The sequence below is a fragment of the Rattus norvegicus genome, chromosome 3, assembly GCF_021556685.1.
Source record: "Rattus norvegicus strain SHRSP/BbbUtx chromosome 3, alternate assembly SHRSP_T2T, whole genome shotgun sequence".
Lineage (NCBI taxonomy): Eukaryota > Metazoa > Chordata > Mammalia > Rodentia > Muridae > Rattus > Rattus norvegicus.
In genome coordinates, this window is record NC_141536.1 from 5,978,844 (window position 1) to 5,995,124 (window position 16,281).

The following is a 16,281-nucleotide window of genomic DNA, read 5'->3' on the forward strand; positions in this document are numbered from 1 at the left end:
GAGGAGCAGTTCCACCCTGGGCAGGTCTGTGCCATAGACACTGCCTGGGTGCTCCTTTATATACAGCACATCTTTCTGGAGTGAGACATTGGAAGGCAGTGGAAGACCTTGTGTCCTGTTGAGCTCCCCCATGGCTTCAGGTAAGTGCTTTGAAGTCCTATGAAAAATAAGGGAGGGATTGTCCACCACTAATGTTGACCCAATGATCAATGCCAGATGCATGGAGCACGAGGCTATCTGGAAACCTGGCCAATGGGAAGCCACAGCATCCCAGGAAATTACCTAGATGTGCTGGGGCAAAGGGGGTGTGCCCATTATGAGAAAAGTCACCAGAGGTGTTGGCCATTCTCCACTGTTTATGAAAGCAAGAAAGAGACGAAATGTTTCTGTAAGATGGCGGAAAGAAGTGTGTGTGTAATGAGAACTGCTGATAGGGAGTTGCCTGTGTCCACAAGGTTGAGGAGTAATAGAGAAGGGTAGAGTCTGCAGAGGATTAACAGATCGTTACAGGCAACTGACGCCTAGACATGTCTGCCATAGAGAATATAGGTTCAGGTGGAGATCCTAAAAAGAAAAGCCAAATATTATCTGTGGTACTCTGATAAAATATAATATAACCTAATAGTCACAATTTCATATGAGGAAGGATCTTAGTGTCCATATTTTCAGAAGAGGAAATAGATGGAGAGAGATTGATAATTTGCCCAAAGCCAGGTAGAGAGCATTGGGAGAGAAGTTACTGTTGAGTATAAGTGAGTCTATCGCTAACCACTGCACTGTGCTACAGGGACAGAATGGCTGCCTTCAGTCAGAGTGGAAGTGCTTTGTCAGGGGAGTGTAAAAACACATCCTCTCATTTCCCCCAGTGGGTGCCTTGTCTCCTGTGGAAAGTATTACAATGTTGGCCTGAGGTCTTACGTGTTTTTCAAATGTTGTAAAGTAGAAGGTTGGGCTCATTTCCAGATCCAGAAAGAATCTTATTTTAAAATAGCTTGTTCCAAAATATATAGAACTGGCAAACACATAGGTGTTACATGCTGGTGATCATGAATTGGGAATGAGTTTAAAGCTGGAACCAGTGCAAGCAAGCACAATATAGACACCACGGTCCCTGAAAGAAGGAATCAGAAACACCATCAAAATCCAAAGAGAAGGAAGCTTCCAACTGTGGCCAAGCAGAAACCATGACTCTAAGAATCAACAAGTTAAGCATGTGATTTGATGGGGGCTTGCAGAGTGAGGACAAGAGCAGGGATCTACAATATACCTTTCCGCTCTTTACCTTCTCTCTCTATCCATGGAGTCCTGCTCCCTACCTCACAAACAATGCTTGTAAAGAAGGAAAGGAGAGAAAGGAGAAAGCAATGGTGATGGGAAGGATACATGCAGTTAAGGACCCGCTTTTGAAGATAGTTTAAGGATGCTAACACCATCTTAAGATAAATGGTTTGATTTAAATGAATCAATGGTGGATGTGACCATTCTTTTATTTATTCTGGTCTCTTCCTGGGTGAGAAGCTCATTTTTGGCTTTTGTATATATTTCAGTTATCTATTAGTCTGTCTGCCTCTCTTATTTATCATCTATGAATTCGTCTACCATCTAAACGACATAGCATCTATCCAAATGGATCGTATCTTTGCCAATAAGAAGAAGCTAAATTAGCAAGGGACAGTAATTAAGTCAATGTGTTTGCAATTTGTGGCACCATCCACCAGGGTTCACAATTTAGAGTGACCAACCATGCTAAGTTTTCAAAGACTGAGGGGCTCACTGACATATAGAATCTTCGGTAATGAAGCTAAAATAGGCTTTGACAAACCAAGACAGTTTGTCATCCTAGTCCATAACCAGGTAAAATGGCTTTCATCATAGCCTGTACAAAGGTTTAAAATCATTTTTCCTTATGTCCCATATGCTTTTCCATATCTCCAAGCAGTTATGAACTAAACAGTTACTCCATAGGACAATGAGCTAGAGCCAAAAAATAAAATTGTGACAGTAAGCAGAGTTCTCGATCTTGTTGACCTTGCAATGAAACCAAGAAGGTAAACACCTGTGGCAGGACAGTATGTAGTATGGGGAAGAATGAAAAGCAAAATTTAAAGCTTGCCTCAGACAGAATCTAGAGGAAATGTAGCCTTTCTGGGTCTTGAGGGGTTGTTTTGTTTTGTTTTGTTTCTGCAAGACATCCAGGTGCACTGCCATCATGAAAGTGTGTTCTATGATGCTCACCTTACACTCAGTAGATTGGTATAAAGAGTGCAGTACAAAATGGGGTATCACTCAGTGGCAGACTATACCACCTGTGGTAGTTTGAATGAGAAATGCTTGGGCACTTGAACATTTGGTGCCTGGTTGGTGGGCTGTCTGGGGAAGTTTAGGAAGTGCAGCCTTGCTTGAGGAGAACATTACAGTGGGTGGGATTGTTTAACACCTCACTCCACTTCCTGTTCATTTCTGCTTTGTGTCTGTGGTTGAAGATGTGAACTCCCAACTGCCTGCTCCAGCCACCATGCTTCCCCTACATGATAGATTCGTATCCCTTTTTGAGCCATATAAACTTTTTTCTTATAAGTTGCCTCAGATTATGGTGTTTTATCACTGTGACATAAAAGTAGTGAATGCAGGAACAGGGTGGGCACGGCAATGACAGCCCAGCTGTGCCCTTTCTCAGAATTCCTGTCCATCTCCACCATCTCTTGCCTTAGGAGGCTAACCAACAGAGAAAAGAGTTAGCATGTGTGTTTGATGATGTGATAACTATAAAAATGGTGACATTCAGAGCCAATCCATACCACACCCACACACCATGGAACTAAAAGCCACCTAGGAATGGCTCAGAGAGGATTCAGGGAAAGCTCCTATCTGGATCTGGGAAGAAATTGAAACTCTTGAAAAGCACTGATCCACAATTGTTAGTTTATGCCCTGTCTCCTGAATGACTTTTATTAGTCAAGAGAGTACACATGATCACCTTGACATCAGAAAACTAGAGGGCTGAAACTTGGGTATGAAGCACAACTGTCTCCAAGCCTGACTGTTGCCCTAGGGAGCTTCCAACTAGGGGTATTATTAGATGAGCTCAGATACCTGACGTGGGTAGCTAAGAGCAGATAAAAAAATCAGGCTATACCACCAGGTGTTGTTCTTTCCCTCCTCCTATCATACTAGTATATGTTTACATGAGGCGGAAGGAATAACTTTGGCCTGCTGTTTTAGTAAGAATTAGCAAAGGTAGGATAATATTGCCACAATTGTGTAGCGCGTACACCAGCATTCAGCTATTTGAGTGCTGGTTAGAAGCTATGAGATGATCTTGTTACAACTCAGGGTGCATTTTTATTCACCCAAGGCCAAATGCGTGCATCTCACAAATGGTGCCTGGTAGCACAAGCTCAGCTCGAACAGGCAGGGGCAATCCTCACATCAGGACTCATTAAAGTTTTCTGGTACTGTGGATTTATCAATAAGAATGCAAGGGGTGAGAGACCCGCGTGTGAACCAGTTGAGGTTTAGAGGAGTTTGGTACTGGAACAAATAAAGATGATTTCTCTCCAGATAGAAGGAAAGTCAGCCAAATGCTCCTGCCTCTGTGGGGCACTAGAGCTGTCAACACCCAGTTGCCAAGTTCCCACTCACTTTAAATCTTCCTTGGTAGAAGTATTTAAGCTGCAACTGGGAAATGCTGTAAATAAAATTTACAGGGAAGACAGAGTAGTTAAACATAGCATACTTCTGGTTCAATCACTCCACTTCTATCTTCTAAGTAGTGATCTAAGTGTAGTCTATCTTCTGACCCCATGACCATTGAAATAAAACAAGGCTAACAACACTCTCCAGTATGATCTTCCTTAAGATGGATCCTGGATCCTTGGGGTAGCATTAGTGGGCTTTCTTGTTCCGGTTCCTATGCAGCTCTCCCATTACCCCTTCTGACTCTACCACCCCACCCCCAACAAAACACAGTGAGTTTGTGTTAATATTGTCACTTTGGTGATATCCAGAATTACCTAGAAGACAACCCTCTGGGTGTGTCTATACAGTAGTTTGCACATTGAATTATCTGGGTGGGCCGACTTGTGGCCTTCACCAGTCTATGCTCAGCCCAGGACAAAATAAAGGAAAACTAGCTGAGCACTAGCAGTCACTGCTCTCTGCTTCCTCACTGCAGATGCTGTGACCAGCTGAGCACTAGTAGCCATTGACGCTGTGACCAGCTGCTTTGTCCATCATGATCAACATTCAAACAGTAAGCCAAAACAGACCCCTCCTTCCTTTAACTTTAGTCAGTGTTTAATGACAGAAATGAGCAGAGAAGTAATGGAACTTTTTAGAAATGGGGGTAACACCCAGCTCCATCTGGGTTCAGACCCTGAGGAATCTCTCCCTAAGCTAAGGTTTTTGAGGATCCCTGGACCTTCGTTTGGAGAGCTCAAAACAAACTGGTTAAAATGTATACATTATATTCCATTCAGGAAAAGGGGTTAGTACAATTGAGTGAGACTCCTAGAGAGCTAGAACAGCCCTCTCAAGTATCCAAGCCCACTTACAAATGAGCTCAAGTCTTATTTGGATAAATGTTACCTGGGACCTCAGAGCTCTGAGCCAGTTGCCTAGCAGGAACAAAATAACCCATCTAATGATAAAAATAACATCCTACACATGCTTAAAAAAATCTCTGCATGTTAAATATACAGTGTCCCTGAACAAATATAAAGTAACCAGACATGTTTTGTTAGTCATCTTTGTGTTCATATAATAAAATGGCTGATATAATTAAATTACCAAAAGAAGGGTCTTAGCAAGGTCACAGCTTCGGAGCCTCTAGTCCAAAACTAGATGGGCTCATTGCTTAGGGTTTTATGGGTATACCAGATATCAACACTGCAGAGTATGTAACCTCATCACCCAGGAAATAAAGAACAAGAAAAAGACAGAGAAATTTCCTTCAAAAGTATGCCTCCAGGACCTAAGACTCTCTTGCGCAGGGTCTACCATAACTAAGGCCATTCCAGGAACCATAATATATATGCAAGGCAGTTTGTGCAGTAAAGGAAAATAGACAGTAGGAGGAGACCCAAAAATGGAGTTACCAGGGACAGCCTTTTAAAAGCACATTCAGGAATGAGAAGATGAGTCAGTTGACAAAATGTTGGCTGCACAAGCATGAAGAACTAATTTCAGATTCCCACTATTCATGTAAAACTGGGCATTGCCATGTGACACTGCCTGTAATACTAGCACTGGGTAGGCGGCAGAAGGAGAGTCTCTGGGGCTAACATAGCTGGATCCATTCAGTGAGAGACTCTGCCTCAAAAAAATTAAGGTGAAGAGTAGTGAAGGAAGACACCCAACGTTACACACGTGCCAGGAAGTGTTCATGAACTCCAAAAGCTGACTCCAGTGTAACCACATTAGGGTCTCTTTATTACAAACTGAGTTTGGGCTTATTCACCACCAACCCACAGGATGGTTTGGCGAAGCAGCCCTGAACTCTCAGTGGGACAGTGTTTTATAGGAAAATGGAAGCAAGTGAGGGGTCCAGCCTGGCATGCATCTAACACAAGGACGACAACGTAAGACGACAGGTGGGTGCTCTGAAGAAACGTCGTGAGCAATCACAAACAGTCTGAAAGCACATCTCAATCAGACTAATCTTTGATTAACTGTTGCAACAAGTAGCTACGGAGTAACTCTGGGGTATAAGCCAAGGATAAGCCATAGGGTCCTTCCCGGTTCTTGAGTGCAACTTAGGTTCTACTGCAGGTCAAGTTCTCAGGGGTTATTCTTGTTTGTTTGTTTGTTTGTTTTAGTTTTTTTTTTTAAGATGGAGTCTGGTCCAAGATAGAATAAGTTTGGCGCTCTCTCTCTCTCTCTCTCTCTCTCTCTCTCTCTCACACACACACACACACACACACACACACACACACACACACGTACATAGGCCCAGATATATTTCCAAAGACAAGTTTAAATTTTCTGATAAAGAGCTACAAAATATATTTTAAAATGAATCAAATGGAAATTCTAGAACTGAAAGACCTAATCAACTGAAATTAAGAACTAGCAAAGAGCTGCCAGAAACCTTCCAGGTGGCCAATGCTGTGCTTAATATATGAAATGCTTCAACGTAGGACAATTACGTAAAGGTGGTCCTTCCTTGCAATCTGATGCAAAGGAATCTTAAGGCCCCTGATCCATGTGTGAGAATACTTTCGTTTATACCTTACTGTATGTCCTTAAAGCTCTTGTTATTGCCTGTTGCTCCTGATGTGTGGATTGCTCAGGTTTTCTATCTTCTACCTCAATAGAACCCAGAAGGAAGTCACAAGGTTCTGTTTGTATTGAAATCCTTAAACTTGTTCAGGAAGTAGAGTTTGGTCTGGGCCCCCCGAGAATTGGTGAGCAGTATTGCCAAGATCACCAACAGTAACACCACAAGAAAAAGCTAAGAGTGGAATTGAGGCCAGAAGATGAGAAAAGAAAGAGGACTTTTTCCTTCCTCTTCTTCCTATATAGTAGGGAGTTGTGCTTAGACTCACCACAGAAAATCCAGTAAAGAGTGTGTGTGGATCAGTAGCAGAGCGAGGAGTTGTACAAGCTGCACATGTGGGCCAGAATTGTAGGGGTGGTGGGCACTGTGACTCATCCCTCCCATCTTGCCTGAAGTAAGGAACTATGCACAATCACTGCTGTTTGAGTAATTCTCATGTGCCAGTACATCATCTGAGAGTCTTAACTGAATTCTCATAGCAACCCACGTTGTGGTTTCTAATAGTAAACCTGGTTAATGGGTAATGAAACAGATCTAGAGAGTCTGGTCACCTTGTCTGAAGCAGTACAGCTTAGAGTGACGTAGGAGGATTGAAACATGGGGTAAACCCAGGACTTCCTTTCCTGCACACTCAGAAAGAACATATTATACTGCTGGCCTTTGTGAAGGTGAGAGTGGTCATGGGAAAGAGGCTCAGACCAGAGGAGTCTGGGAGCCTAATATTTCCGACCTCTAGTAATAATCTCTTCTTGTCTGAATTTGTGCTAAGGTCAGAGAAACATTACTCAGCAGCTACCAAGTGCTGGGGATGTTACTTGGACAGCTCTCTGAGGGCAGAGACTAGTGTGGAGCCCCGCTATTCACCTGACAAGTCATTTCTCTTCCTCAGTCTTCAAGGATGTTTGAGATGATGATGATGATGATGATGAACTGATGTTCTTGCAAAGTCTCGCCAGTTTGCTAAAGGTTGCCTCTTTAGACATTTATCCTCAATAAGAAGCCTCTAGTTTTTCATTCATCACTATAGCGGTAGCTACCTAAACTTCAGTTTTCAAAATGTAACATTCTATAAAAATCTGAAAGTGGAATGAAAAGAATATCAAACCCTAATATAGAGAATTACATAGTAAGAAAGTGACAAATGACATTCTTGTATAGTACATACAGAAATCACAGCATCTGTGAATATCATATTTACAGGACGGTGTGATACAAATCTTTGTGCTTCACTTCAACTACTGCTAAATTGTCTTGTATTTCTTGGTCATTATTTGTCTTCCTATGAATGCATAATTAATAAGAAGTCAAATACATTTAAGGCATAAGCTTAACATCTTGATAGAAATTGTAGAATTTTCACCATAATCAGGCTAATTAAGACATCTCCCTCCTCACGTAGATCCCGTTTTCTTTCTCCTCCTTTTTCCTCCCTTCCTTTCTCCTTCTGACCCTCTCATTTCTCTTCTCCTTTCCTTTCCTTTTAGAGGAGAGAGTGAAGTAGTGAGGTTACTCAGGAACCACTCTGGCAAGCTTTCACAGTGTAGTAAACACTACTATTACTGTCATATGATCCCCGGATATCCGAAACCTGTTTATCTTAGCAACTTAGCGTGTGTTAGATCTGTGAAGTAGCATAGAGGCAGAAGAGAGACAGGTGTCTGACCTTCAACCAATGGTAGCCTCTCTCCCTCAGGGAATTGAAGGGTCTACCAGGAGGCAAAGACACTGCAGCCCTTTATAGGGGTGGGGCGAAGAGCTTGGAGATGAGGAAATTGCTCCTGCTGAGTGGCCTACACATCTCTGCTTCCTGAGATTGTTGGCTCAAATCCAGACAGGCTGTCCTTTCTGGGGTGACTGGTAACAGTTGAGCAAAGTTGTCTGCACTCTCTTGGGAATCCTGCGATACAAAGAGGCACTCTATCTATAAATTTAACTATGCATCCCTTGCCATCCCCTGCCTCTGGCAACCATCAAGCCTCTTTCTGAGTTTTGATGTGAATTTTATTGATATGTAAGATGTAGTCTTTGTACAATAAATAATAAATGAGTCCAGGGTAGCTTCAGAAGTACATCCAAGCCTGAGGGAGCTTATGGGTCCTGGATGGCAACTAGGTCTCCTTTTAGTAGGTATAATAACAAAAGTTTGTACTGGGTGACTAATAAACCTTTCAGAAACTTTAAAGCTTAGTTAATTCAGTGGTTTCTGGATGTTGTAAATAAGTAGGCAAGTTCATGCACATCCCCTCCTCAGTCAGCTTCACAAAAGATTTTCAAAACGAACAAAGAAATGAGCAAACAGAACATCCCTTGGCTATCACAGGTAGATATAGAATTTTTAAACAATAACTCAAGAAAGATATGCACTTGCCACTTTGACTCTCAAAATTATCATCCAGCATTATAATAGCAGACATGTCCCATTTGTTGGGGGGGGAGGGAAAAGAATTCTTTAAAGATTTGACAGTTCTTTAGCTTCTCCATGAAAGGATTTAACTCTCCTTTGAACATACTCTGGTTTCTCAGGTTGAAATAAGGTCAAATGCATCCATTGAGCAGTGATGGGCACACCTTTGATCCCAGTAGGAGGGACACAGAGACACTGAGGGCTACACAGAAAAACCCTATCTCAAAAGCCAAAAAAAAAAAAAAAAGAAAGAAAGAAAGAAAGGAAGGAAGGAAGGAAGGAAGGAAGGAAGGAAGGAAGAAAAAGAAAGTGAGGTCAAATTCAATGAGTGTGTAGGATAGTCTGACCACTAAAGCCGGTGTTTGGTCCTCTGCCATTGACAAGCTCTACAACCCTTCTTAATGTCTCTTTCTGAGTCTCTTTAGAGTAGTGAGAGGTTGACATAGCCTCTATGCTCCACTATGCTCCAATCCTGTTCTGAAAATGCTATGCCTGTGCTCCTGACAGCAATCTCCCTTGGGGAACATACAAAGACACTCTTCACCTTCTGCTAACATAAAATAAGATCCTTACCTTTCCCCAACTTCCAAGAAAGTTGCATGAAAAGAACTTAATGCTTATTAATGCTCACTTGGGACCAAAACTTAACTCTCTTCTTTCCTACTACCTTCAAGGAAGACATGATCCTCCTCATTCTGAGAATGAAGACGCAGAGACACAAATAAACAAAGTTATTTTTTCAAGATCACGGAGGAGTTGCTGTCCACATATTTTATCCACTTTTCCATGATTTGAGAATGAAGTCACCCCTAAAAGACTCCAGCTTCACAGAGGACCACCATGCTAGGCTCAAGCATAACAGAATATCGTTAATGGCATCAGGGATTGGTGGTTGCCCATGGGATGGTCTTAAGTTTGGCCAGTTAGTGGGTGCCCATTCCTTCAGTCTCTGATCCATCTTTGTCCTGCATTTTTAGGGAGACAAATTTTGAACCAAAAGTTTTGTGGGTGGGTTGGTGTGCATTTGGGATGTAAATAAATAATTAATTAATTTTAAAAAAGAGACTTCAACTTTCCAGAACACACCTCTTGGGAGGACTCATTTCTCTAGAGCAGAGTTCAGCAAACTTCTGCACTACGCGTAATCTGTCCCATGGTTTGCAAACAAAGCCTGTTGGAGCAGATTGACTTTTCTAGCTTACAAATGACTTGTGGGTGCTTTTGCACCATGACAGCTGAGCTGAGTATTAGGTTAGATTGGATAGTTCACAAAACACCAAATATTTACCATTCAGTTCTGGACACAATGTTTATCCAGAGTCTAGCAACTGTTTCTTCTCCAAAGAACACAGTAACAGTGACATGACACTGTCCTTTGTTCATCAGCCCTATCGCTTGCCTTCAGATAAAAAGGAGACATTTCTACTCGGATCTGGTTTGCGAGGAGCGGGTGGGGATCAGCAAATAGACTCAGAGTACCTGTCATGCAAATGAGGAGCCTGCTTTTCATTGTGCTCTTCTTCCCAGGATCGCCATGAAGGGGAAACAGAGAGCTCAATTTTGGGGAAATTACACAGGGTAAGGGGGAGGAGACCAGTTACAACACACCATTGCGACACCCTCAGGGTTGACAGTGACAACAGCAAAGGTTTCTCTTTTTGGAAATATGAGGGTTTTTCCGCTTTTCACAGTGGAACGGAACGACAGCAGCGCAGGCTGGTGAATGACTACTTTCTTTATAAGCAACCACCTTGAGCCTGAAATGGCAGTCGCTAGTCTCTGTTGCCTTGCTGCAGCCTCGGGATGGAAATCTGCAGGGGACCTTACAGTCACCTAATCTCTCTCCTTCTCATCCTTCTGTTTCGTTCAGAGTCAGCTGGCCACCCTGCTGGGAAAAGACCCTGCAAGATGCAAGCCTTCAGGTAAGTCTTCCAAAGACATAGGGTTGCCTAGACCAAGGATCAGAGGCGCACACCATGTGTCCAGGGTATCTTCCGGAATGGGATGGAAATGGCTATATATCCTAAATTCAAGAAAAGCATACTAAATGCAGTCTTTAAGGCTTATGTTTTAAAATGTTCCACACATGGACAACAGGACAGTCAATTGTACTCACTTTCTCAGATGCCTAGATGTTCAGTAAGTGGTGGGCAGGCATCCAGGATCTAGCAAAGAGGAATACTGCAGCAGGACACAATCAAAGGCTCAGACAGTCTACACTCTGCATCTGTGTTGACTTGGAAGATATCTATCTCTCTTTGGAGTCCCCAGTTTCCATATCTGTAATGTGATACTGGCTTGATGATAACCCCTTGTGTGCCTTACAGGATTGCGAACACTAAATACATGAGTGATACTGTAACCATGTTCTGAGACCTGTGCTCTGAGAACTGTACAGTGCCTGAAAAATGACCTGAGTTTTAAAATTGGATCAGGAGCCTTGGGAGATGTATCAACCTTATAGTAAAAATGGCAAGCCTCGATTTTGATTTAAAAAATGAATAAAGAGATTGTTGGTACATACAATCTATCCTTGATTCTTCCTGAGAATGAAGTCTGTGTTGAGTCACTTCCCTTTTGACCCTATTTGCTTTGGGCCCACAGCTGGAGGCTGGAACTCTGACTGTGAGTCTATGCATCTATCCCAAGGCAAATCTGTCCAGCAAATCCAACAACTGCTTCCTGAGATTTACCACCACATCCTCTTAGCAGCCCCAAGAGAGGTCCCTGGAGTTCTGTTAGCAAGGCTATAGAGTCTCTTCAATTTGAAGTTCACTGGAGATGTAGAGACCAGTCACAAAGGCACAAATACTCCTTCACATGCAGAGTACTTGGTTTGTCCTCCACCCATCCCTGAGCTCCTGGTCTGCCCCAAGCTACCCAAGGAGTCCTGTCAGCTCCCCTGACCAGGTAAAGAGACAGCTCTGAGGTCCTATCACCAGGGCTCTATTACCACACCTCACAGGTTTCTGCCTTTCTGGAAGCCAGAGGGCCCTTCACCAAGAAGTGAGAGTGTGACAAACAGGCCACTGGGTGAGCTAGAGAAGAAGCTGACTTGTTTTCAAGGACAACTGTCCCTGCCAGATCCAGAGCAGGTCTAAATTTACACATAAATGCATAAAAACAGAAGAAAGTCTTGTACCTGGCAGCTCTATTTAGTGGGGTGAATGTAGGATGTGTTTGCATTGCCTAAGGTTCTATCAGCTGCTGATGCTCTATAGAAAATTCTGCTGAAACCATGCATGTCCATGCTGGGATTCTGGGATGAGGAACAAGAAAAAGAGCCATCTGTGAGAGATGGGCAGAACTCTTACATAGTATTGGCCAGAATCTTCTCGTTTGTGTTATGAACTTGCTAAGCACCACACTTCCAGGAGATCTAGATGTAAATTAGGTGACTCTGAGGAAATGGGAAAAGGCTACTCCAGCTAAGTCATTTTGCTTTTCAGAATCTGGGATACTAACCAGAAGACCTTCTACCTGAGGAACAACCAGCTCATTGCTGGGTACTTACAAGGACCAAATACCAAACTAGAAGGTGAGTGGATAACAGAAAAGCTAGTGTAATGTGGGCACAGAGTCCTTTGTCCTATTCCTCTGGCTGTAGGTGGGATGTCCTCATTTCTGTTGAGTTGGAAATGAGAGACTTGACCACCAGGGGACATATAGGAGTGCCCTCAAGAGAGTGGAAAAGAGATCCTGAGTCACAATGCCTCAGGGACACAGCTAGGAAGAACAGAGGCCAGAAGGCACCGCTGCACCTCCTCAGTCCTTTTGTGCTGGAGGACCACCAATCTCCAGTGTTATTCAAACTCTAGCCTTGCCCTAGGCTAACTTAGCATGTATGTAGGCTGGGTAGCATTTTTACTATAGATGTTACCCTCATCATGTACACTAGGGACAAAGCTAGATGAACTTGGAGAAACATCACCCACAGATTCTTCAGTTTTTCTTTTAGAAAAATGAGGGCACTTAGTTGACAGAATTTAAATTTCCCTAAGCCCTGGAACTTAAAGTTCCCACATCTCTGTTTGTGATGGAATGAAGCATTACCTGTCTCTCCACAGTATTCCCCAAGCCCTCTACTTTCCTTTAGCAGTTATGCAACTGGATTTTCCTGTCTTTCTAGTAATTCTCCCATGAACACACTCAAACACAGAAGGCTAGGTTTTCTATTACTACCTAGTAGCAGGATGAAAGGTGGACTGTATGGAGCCTACTCATGGGCCTTGTGAGCTTTCTGCCTCTGTCTACTAACAGTATATTCGTTGAGAGGACTGGTTCACTGGAGAAAGTAAAGGAAAGTTGGGGACAGTATAGAATCTAGCAAGCTGGCCCTTAGGTAGAGTGTTCTCATTTAGATCTTTTGCTTGGAGTCAGACTAGAAAGATAGAGGCTTCTTGACCTTCTGACCTTGTAGTTTTGGCTTAAAAGGGAGACAAAATACCCAAAACCTCTCCCCTACCCTGCCTCCTCTTCTCTCTTTCTGACCCAACCCTCTACTCTTCTCCAGAAAAGATAGACATGGTGCCTATTGACTTTCGGAATGTGTTCTTGGGCATCCACGGGGGCAAGCTGTGCCTGTCTTGTGTCAAGTCTGGAGATGACACCAAGCTCCAGCTGGAGGTAAGAATCGGGTTTAGCTACCAAACCATTCAAAACCCAACAGCTAGTACAACCACAGGTGATTCTCATGACCCTGTGAGTATGCAAGGATAGGAGAGGCTTTTCCTTGCTCACAGATTACTATTTTGAGGTCACTCCTGAAGCAGTTTCCACAATGTTCTTAGTCGTTATCGGGTGTCCAAAGTGGTTTCTCATCCATTAAACCATCCTTTGTGTAGACAATCTGAGCTTCCTTGGCCAACTTTTAAGAGAGATTGTTCCAGGAAAATGGGCCTCAATGTAAGAGTGCTTATTAAACTGGGCTTATGTAAGTCTATTGGCAGAAGCCTGTGATGTGGTTGATATGGACTCATTGTAGAGAGGCACTGCACAAGGGTCTAAACTCTAGGAGGAGACATTTTCATGAAGGAGCACCACCATGGGTCTTGTGCCTCCTAAACCACTTGAACCTACTTTCTTCTAGCAAGGTCAAGTCTCAAAATTATACACTTCCAATCATTATCTATGCTACTAGTTATCTATTAGCTATGGAACTAGTTTGCATCCCACATATACCTGTGTCACTCCTTTACCTAGTCAGTAGTAATGGGCTGTTCAGACATTATCTTGAGGACTAGCTGGACAAACTTTTAACACAATTACAAATAACCACAACCATGAGTTTGTTGCTAACTCTCTCCTTCTTTACACCCCTCTCTCCTTAAAAGAGTCAGATCCTGACAGATCACTGCTGCTATAGCCTTAATCTGTGCTGATGGGAATATGTATGTTAGGCTTACTGTGCCATGGCCACACTTGTATGAATGTACAAGAGATGACAATGGGATAACCCCTTCTACTTATGCTATCTTAAGAAGTCTGGGGCCTGTACTCTTTGGCAAGGTCTCTGAGAGCTCATTTCTTGACCATGAGAGGGTGGTAGCCTTATGGGAGGTGTGGAGATAGACAACCAGGACTTTCTCAGCCCTCAGCAATTACCTGACCATTTCTTGACTTCCAGGAGGTTAACATCACTGATCTGAACAAGAACAAAGAAGAAGACAAGCGCTTTACCTTCATCCGCTCCGAGACAGGCCCTACCACCAGCTTCGAATCACTTGCCTGTCCAGGATGGTTCCTCTGCACAACACTAGAGGCTGATCATCCCGTGAGCCTCACCAACACACCAAAAGAGCCCTGTACAGTCACAAAGTTCTACTTCCAGGAAGACCAATAGCACTGCCTCGGCCTGTCCTTCCCCACTCCCAGGCCAGCAATGACCACCAACTGCCTGATCACTCTGGCCATCATTGGGGTCTGAGGAACAATTTTTGCAGGGTGTACAGTAGAAGGAGACAGAAGAGTCCTGATGATAGATCTCTGCCTTCAGTCTGTTGGCTAACCCAATCCCCATGATGATTTCAGAATAATCTTTCAAACTGCATCATGGCAGGCCTTTTCTTATTGCCTCTGCCCTCTGGGTGAAGTCTAGACCACTTGCTTGGCCTAGGTGTCTTCTGTTCTCTCTCTCTCTCTCTCTCTCTCTCTCTCTCTCTCTCTCTCTCTCTCTCTCTCTCTCACACACACACACACACACACACACACACATACACACACACACACACACTCTGACACTTTTTGTTTTATCCATTGTCCTGCATGTCCACAGTCCAGACCAATCAAGTCACTTGACAATCCCCCAAGTGGCTCCTTCCCCTTGTTTTATAGACCTGTGCCAGTCTATGGGGATGGTTTTTATTCTCCTTGTTATTCATTTTGGGGTTTTTTGGAGTTTCTTTGTTTTTCGTTTTTTTGGGTTTTGGGGCTTTTTGGATGCTTGGGATGAAACCCACCAGGGCATCACATCTACTAAGTTTGAGTTCTACCGCCATGGTCTGCTTCCCCTCAGCTTTAAGGATGTAGAAAAGAGAAATTAAGGATCTCAAAGTTATTTCATTAGGCCAGCCTTATTCCATGTGGGAGAGAGGCTTCTTGTGGAAATTATGTGCTTTATGAGGGGAGCTGGGGATTCGATGCTCCTGCATTTGCGAAGTGGTTGTAAGCTTAGGAAAATAGGCGGTAGGCTTTCCTCCTTTCCTTTTCTGTGTGATGCCCCTAAACTGAAAAAGTAAAATTTGGTGGACTGTAGTATTCCCATAATCTCCCCACCACTTTTTTTTCTCTTTTGGAAATCTCCAATATCCTGTATTCCTCTGTCAAGCCCAAACACCATCTTCACTCCAAACCTACCAGAGCTGCCTAAAGAGGTTCTCCACTATCTCTGTGCAAACATGGCTCTCAAGCCCTTCCTGATGTGGTGAATGAATGAATCTATTGATCATTTCTTGACCATTCATTTTATCACCTCTTTAAACTTGTGTCGAAGTAGCTATGTTCCTGTCTGTTTCCTCTGCCAGACTATGAGCTCTGGAGAGCAGGGAGCATTGTGTGTGTGTGTGTGTGTGTGTGTGTGTGTGTGTGTGTGTGTGTGTGTGTGTGTTGGGTCCCTACAAGGATGAGCACCCTCTTTGGCTCTTAGAAGGCACTCCCAGAGTATGTGTTATTTGTGCTCATGGAAATTTTCTTACTCCTCCTTGTGACTTTAGCTTTATTTTACAATAAAACATTGAAAATATCTACTTTGTTGGTTGTGACCATGAGCCCAAGCCTAAAGCATAAGGGTGCTGGGGAAGCAGGAAGGGCAGGAGGCTTTTGTTTTTGTTTTTGTTTTGTTTTGTTTTGTTTTGTTTTTATCTATGGCTAGACAATAGTTGTCTCCTCTCTGAAAGTCTCCTTCTTCATTTCTGGGTAATGGGATACCAAACACCCTTGCCTATAAGTTATAGAGTATTGTTGTCTACCATGAACCCACCAAGTAAAACAACCCAAATCCCTATCATGGATGAATAAACATGCAAGTATCAGATCTACACTCACCTCAATGCCCCACCATGGCACAGATAACAAATGAGTCACAGACAGCTCCACCCAACTC

The 16,281-nt window shown here is 43.2% G+C and overlaps 2 protein-coding genes across 6 annotated transcripts in view; one reads left to right on the top strand and one right to left on the bottom strand.

Annotated features, from left to right (window-relative positions):
* The window catches only part of Il36b (interleukin 36, beta), a 101,826-nt gene extending 91,564 nt beyond the window's left edge, over nt 1–10,262 (bottom strand). The window contains exon 1 of the mRNA XM_087652899.1: nt 10,161–10,262. The gene's annotated coding sequence lies outside the window, so the exon portion shown is untranslated. The remainder of the gene's footprint in view (nt 1–10,160) is intronic.
* Nucleotides 3–15,921, top strand: Il1rn (interleukin 1 receptor antagonist). Of its 5 annotated transcripts, XM_087654164.1 has the most exons (7): nt 3–140; nt 4,175–4,252; nt 5,472–5,591; nt 10,552–10,603; nt 12,131–12,219; nt 13,195–13,307; nt 14,308–15,921. In XM_087654164.1, the coding sequence occupies exons 3-7, from the start codon at nt 5,555–5,557 to the stop codon at nt 14,521–14,523; spliced, it is 507 nt and encodes a 168-aa protein (XP_087510290.1). In that variant the 5' UTR covers nt 3–140; nt 4,175–4,252; nt 5,472–5,554; the 3' UTR covers nt 14,524–15,921.
* Nucleotides 15,922–16,281: the final 360 nt, after the last annotated feature.

Excerpts from the sequence above, each read along its gene's own strand:
- Il1rn (XM_087654164.1), top strand. The coding sequence starts at position 5,555 with ATGCATCTAACACAAGGACGACAACGTAAGACGACAG. Across the intron at positions 10,604-12,130 it reads TGCAAGATGCAAGCCTTCAG|AATCTGGGATACTAACCAGA; the intron begins GTAAGTCTTCCA and ends TTTGCTTTTCAG. Across the intron at positions 13,308-14,307 it reads ACACCAAGCTCCAGCTGGAG|GAGGTTAACATCACTGATCT; the intron begins GTAAGAATCGGG and ends CTTGACTTCCAG.